This window comes from Vipera berus (genome assembly GCF_964194415.1).
Source record: "Vipera berus genome assembly, chromosome: Z".
In the NCBI taxonomy this organism is placed as follows: domain Eukaryota; kingdom Metazoa; phylum Chordata; class Lepidosauria; order Squamata; family Viperidae; genus Vipera; species Vipera berus.
Window position 1 is genome coordinate 16,295,869 of NC_138205.1, and position 6,000 is coordinate 16,301,868.

At 51.9% G+C, this 6,000-nt stretch overlaps 1 protein-coding gene across 4 annotated transcripts in view; it reads left to right on the forward strand.

Moving 5' to 3' along the window:
- Positions 1-5,703, forward strand: part of LOC308677984 (epsin-1-like) — a 45,253-nt gene extending 39,550 nt beyond the window's left edge. For all 4 annotated transcript variants that reach the window (XM_081344746.1, XM_081344748.1, XM_081344747.1 and 1 more), the window contains 2 exons: positions 465-707; positions 3,381-5,703. In XM_081344746.1, coding sequence (XP_081200872.1) covers positions 465-707; positions 3,381-3,724 — 587 coding nt within the window. In that variant the 3' untranslated portion in view covers positions 3,725-5,703. The remainder of the gene's footprint in view (positions 1-464; positions 708-3,380) is intronic.
- Positions 5,704-6,000: the final 297 nt, after the last annotated feature.

A 6,000-nucleotide genomic window follows, 5' to 3' on the forward strand; every position in this document is an offset into this window, starting at 1 on the left:
CCTCTCCTTCCCTCCCTCCCTCCCTCTCTCTTCCTCTCCCACCCTCCCTCTTCCTCTCTCTTCCTCTCTCCTTCCCTCCCTTCCTCTCTCTCCCTCCCTCTTCCTCTCTCCCTCCCTCTTCCTCTCTCTCTCTCCCTCCCTCTTCCTCTCCCTCCCTCCCTCTTCCTCTCTCTCTCCCTCCCTCCCTCTTCCTCCCTCTCTCTCCCTCCCTCTTCCTCTCTTCCTCCCTCTCTCCCTCCCTCTTCCTCTCTCTCCCTCCCTCCCTCTTCCTCTCTCCCTCTCTCTCCCTCCCTCTTCCTCTCTCCCTCCCTCTTCCTCCCTCTCTCTCCCTCCCTCTCTCTCCCTCCCTCCCTCTTCTTCCCTCTCCCTCCCTCTCTCTCCCTCCCTCCCTCCCTCTCTCTTCCTCTCCCACCCTCCCTCTCCCTCCCTCCCCCCCTCCCCCCCTCTTATTTCTTGTTCCACAGGTGAACTGTCCCTCTTAGCAGGGGAGGTCCCTCTCTCTCAGGCGGGTAGTGGCAAGGACAGCCCCAATGCCTTTGATATGGCTGCCGTGGCTGGGTCACTGCCAGAGACCTGCAAGCCGATGCGTAAAACTCCCGAGTCATTCCTGGGTCCCAACGCAGCCCTCGTGGATCTGGACTCGCTGGTTAGCAAACCTGCTGCTCCACCCAGCAGCACCAAGGCTTCCAACCCCTTCCTCCCCCCTGGTAAGGGTTTGTGTGTCTTGGGGTGTCAGGGGGAGCAAATAAAGGGGCTCCTGCTCATTGCTGTGCTCAAGAAGAACCAAACTTGGTTTGAGGTGTAGGAAATGGGTCCCATTCCACCGATGTCGCCAAGATAGAAATAAAAAGGAATCATCCATGTTTGAATTAATTACAGGTAGTCCTCGACTTACGACCACAACTGAGCCCAGAATTTTATGTTGCTAAGTGAGAAATTTGTTGAGTTTTGTCCCGTTTTGCAACTTTGCTTGTGAAGTGAATCGCTGCAGTTGTTAAATTAGGAACGCGCTTGTTAAGTGAATCTGGCTTCCCCATTGACTTTGCTTGTCGCAAAAGGGGATCACATGACCCGGGGATCACTGCAGCGGTCATAAATATGAACCAGTTGCCAAGCATTTGAATGTAAATCACATGATCATGGGGATGCTGCAATGGTCATAAGTGTGAAAAATGGTCATAAGTCACTTTTTCAGCAGCGTTGTAACTTTGAACGGTCACAAACAAACTGTTGTAAGTCGAGGACTACTTGCATAAGCAACACTGAAATCAGACTAGCCAGTTTGGTCTAGTGGTTATGGCACCAGGCTAGAAAACAAGAGGCTGTGAGTTCAAGTTCCACCTTATCCATGGGTAACTTGGGGCCAATCACTAGGAGACTTTGAGTTATAGTCCCGCCTTAGCAATGAAAACCAGGTGGGTCATTTGGGCCGATCACCAGGAGACTGTGAGTTCTAATCCTGCCTGAGATATGAAAGCTGGCTGCATGACTTTGGGCCAGTCATGGTCTCTCAGCCCAACCCACCTCACAGGGATGTTGTTGTGGGGGAAATAGGAGGAAGGTGTGTTTGCCACCTTCAGTTATTTTTAAAAATAATAAAGGCGGGATACAAATAAATAAAATTTAAATTGGTTTTTGAAGTAGCTTTCTCCCAATTTGACTGCCTGACAAAATGTTAACTAGCACACCCCCATTGTTCTCAGCTGGTGTGGGAATTATGGGATGTGATTGCCAAAAATATTTCAGAGTAGTGGTTCAGGTTTTGACTGTGGAGACCAAGATTCAAGTTCCCACTTCACTTTAGGACTTACTGGATAACTGAGTCAGTCACAATCAATCCAGCCTACCTCAAAGGGTTGCTGTGATTGTGAATGAAATGAATGACTCCATGCGTGTCATCGAAAGCAGGGGTGTCAAACTGCCGGTCTGTGGGCCGGTTGCATCATGCGGAGGCCACGCCCACCCCAGCTCCGGCCATGCGAAAAAAGTCGCCACGCGCCGTGACACGTCACGTGACGTGGCGAGTTTGACATCCGTGTTCTAAAGGAAGGGTAGGAAATAAAGGCTGTAAGACTAAAAAGGTAGAGCTTTCTTTATCTGGATGGGTGCCTGTTTGAGGAAAGCTGTGTGAAGGTTTATTCGTAGAAGAGAGTTTGCTGGCCTGAAGCAGGACCAGACTGACAGGTACTGTAGAATCTTCTAGAGCAGGGGTAGGCAACCTTGGCTCTTTTATGACTCGTGGACTTCAACTCGTGACCTCCCGATTGGACTACTGCAACGCTCTCTACATGGGGCTGCCCTTGGGGACCACCCGGAGGCTTCAGCTGGTGCAGAATGCAGCCGTGCGGGTTGTGATGGGGGTTTCCCGATACTCCCATGTAACACCTCTGCTCCACGAGCTGCATTGGCTTCCGGTTGCCCTCCGGGTGAGATTCAAGGTGCTGGTGATGACCTATAAAGCCCTAAATGGCTTGGGTCCGGGATATCTGAGGGAACACCTGCTGCCGGCATCAAGCTCCCTTCGTCCTCTGCGCTCCCACAGGGAGGGTCTTCTCAGGGTGCCGGCGGTAAAAGATTGCCGGCGGACAATACCCAGGGGGAGGGCCTTCTCTGTGGGTGCGCCGGCCCTTTGGAACCAGCTGCCTGTAGAGCTTAGGACTGCCCCTGACCTTCGCTTATTCCGCCGGGATCTGAAGACCTGGCTCTTTGAGCTTTCTGGCCTGGACTGAGAATATTAATTGGGATTTTAATTGTATTTTAATTGGGGTTTTATTTCAAGGTCAATATAATCTTTTTAATTGATTTTAAGTTTTGTAATTTGTTGTATTGTTTTTTAAAAAAACCTTGTGAACCGCCCTGAGTCCTACGGGAGAAGGGCGGTATATAAATCTAATTAATTAATTAATTAATAAACTCCCAGAATTCCTGAGCCAGCTGGAATTGGTGAGGGGAAAGGGAGAGGTTTCCAAGCTGAGCCATGCTGGCTCAGGAATTCTGGGAGTTGAAGTCCACGAGTCATAAAAGAGCCAAGGTTGCCTACCCTTGTTCTAGACTAGAGCAATGTTTCTCAAACTTGGCAACAATGTGTGGCCTTCAGCTCCCAGAATTCCCCTGGCTGAGGAATTCTGGGAGTTGAAGTCCACGCCTCTTCAAGCTGCCAGGGTGGAGAAATATATTTCTAGACTCTAGATAGGGTGCATCAGAACAGTGTTCCTCAGCCTTGGCAACTTGGAAGACATGTGGCCTCGACCTCTCGGAATTCTTCCCGGGCTAAGCAACTCCCAAATAGCCAGACCTCTGGGGGTTTTTAGGCCAGAAGGAGGCCCTCTGGGCTTCTCTGTACTGATCTTTTTTCTTTTCTGTCTTGTTGCCTGCTGCAGGTTCATCTCCCGCCCCATCTGCCTCGGCCACCAATCCATTCCAGGCAGCGGCAGTCACCCCGCTGTCACTCAATCAGCTCCGTGTCAGCCCAGTACTTCCGTTATCACAGCCAGCACCACCAGCGTTTCCTGCCACAGCTCCAATGGTCTCCGTGTCCCCCATGGCTCCCGGGATGCCCTTAGCCTCCGTTTCCCCCATGGTGGCGGTGCAGCCCCTGGGGGCTGTTCCCCCTCTGGGCCTCCCTGCCATGGGGCTGCCCCCTCAGAGCCTGCCCCCTGCCGGCGTTGTTCCCAGCAGCACTTCGGCCTCCACCCTGGGCAGCACCAACCCCTTTTTGCTATAACTGGGGGACCTTTGGCCCGGTGTTGACCACCCATACATCCCCTTTCGCCCTGTGTTCCCCATTGGCAATGGGGCCCCTCCGACGGCAGCCACCGAGCAGGGGCAGCTGAATCGGGATGGGAGGGAGGTGGAAGGAAAGGGAGGGACCCAAGTCTTTGCGGGCCCTCCACCCCCATTTTGGGAGATCAGGAGAATCTTTCTGCAAATTGGTTTCCTCTTTCTCCCCAGGCCTTGATCTGCTGGGAGCTGGAAAGAACCTTTTCTAGTACCAAAGTCTAGGTGGCCACACCCAGCGACTAGTTCAACCGGGGTGGGGGGGGGAGGAATCTATTCACTGAAGCAGAACTGGGGGAAGAGGGCTGTTCCCTAAAATAATCTTTGAGCCCTTTCACACTTTTTTTTTGTTTTTGAGTACCTATCCAGATTTGGGAGGTAATGGTGGATTCGGAATATTTATATTCCTTTTTTTTTGGTCCATCAATCTCCTCCTTTGTGGAAAGAGAGAAGAAAGGGAAATTGCTAACTCCCTACCTCTGGGATGTTCCCGATGAAATGCTTTGGGGAAATGAAGACACAACCTTTGAAATCAATGATTCCCCCCCCCCCACTAGATACTCCCCTTCCTTCCCTTCTGAATGTTTGTTGCATCTTCTTCAGCCTCCTCCTCTTCCCACAACCCCTTAGCTGGGACCAGGTTTTCTGGGGGTATTTTGGGATTATTATTTTTTCCTCCTGAGGAAGTAGGGGTGAGGTGAGGGTGACAGGAACAATTGACACCTCTCTCTGTTCTTAATGCCACTAACTTAATGCCAGAGCTGAGTCATGCTCCTAGACCCCTGCCCCTTGTGCACCCACTTTCTGCAAACGTTGGACCCCAAAAGAATATCCTTTTGCAAGAAATGCAGGACCTTGCCAGCCAACGCATTGAGTGGATCAACGGTGGGGAGGGCCTTGAAACACTCAATGCAACCTACTGTGAAGCGGGGGGGGGGGAGGAATCTGGGAACAGCTGAAGGCCGAGCATTCTAAGATGCTAGAAAGGCTTTCAAGGCAAAACTTCCCATGCCGGACCACGCCTGGACTTGGAAGGCTTTCTTGGCCCGTGTCTCGCAAGCCCTGAAAGAATGGAATCCCCTGTTGGATTTTGAAACAGCAGGATCTGAAATTCTCTGTCCTGGTCTGCGGGCCACGGCCAACTCCACCGAGGAGACCAAGGAATTTACTGAAAACAGTGGGACTCGGGATGCCAAGCAGAGTTGAGAAGCCCACCCGGCCTTGCTCTTCCCGCATCTGGCCCAGTGGCCTTCCAGACAACGGCCTGCGTGGCAGCGTCTTTGGGGGCTGGACACACCGTGTGGCCCAGCAGGAAAGGGCCGTTCCTCAGAGGGGCAACCAGACCGAGAGAGCTGCTCTTCAACCAAAACAGCCCCGGATGTTCTTCAGACTGGGGGGGTGGGGGTTGGTTGGTGGAAACGGAGGGAGGCACAGGAGATGTTGGGTGGTCACTTTTACCCCTTTTACAGCAGCAGCAGCAGCAGCTTGTGGAGAAAGGGACTCATGGCTGTGTGTGTTTGTGAGTGTGTGCGTATGTGTACGTGTTGCTGCTTTTCTAAATTCCTCTTTGATGCTGGGGAGGGGCACTCGTTAGCACCCAGGACAATCTGTTCGGCCTTTCTTTTCTTCCCTTTTTTTCCTCCTCCAAATAAATTCTTGGAATGTGTTTCCTATGCCTCCCTGGTGCCCCCCCACCCCATCATGCTGGGGTTGATTTTTTTCCTCCCCCCTCCCCAATATCAGTATATTTGAATCATTGTGTCATTTGTTGGGGGTGGGGAGTGATTTAGCCGTGTGTGTCCCTCCCCCTTGGCTCAGTCCCCATGCCTCCCATTTCCCCCGCCCAGGTTCCTAACCGATTCTGGTATGCTTCAGAAAAAAAAATGCTATTAATGAAATGAAATAAATGGAAATTCTTCTATGGCACCCAAAGGCTTTGGCCCCTTCGAGGTTTGCTTTGTATGGAAAAGGGCCGACAAGGGAGCGTTGGGCTGCTTCATTATCAATAGCACTTAAGGCTCACGTACCACTTCACAAGTGCTTTACATCCCTCTCTTAAGCAGTTTACAGAGTCAGCTTGTTGCCCCCCCCCCCGCCCCCCAACAATTGGGCTTCTCATTTTACTGACCTTGGAAGGCCCGAGTCAACCTTGAGCCAGTCAGGATCGAACTGCTGGCAGTCGGCAGAGTTAGCCTGCAGTATTATGTTCCGACCACTGCGATT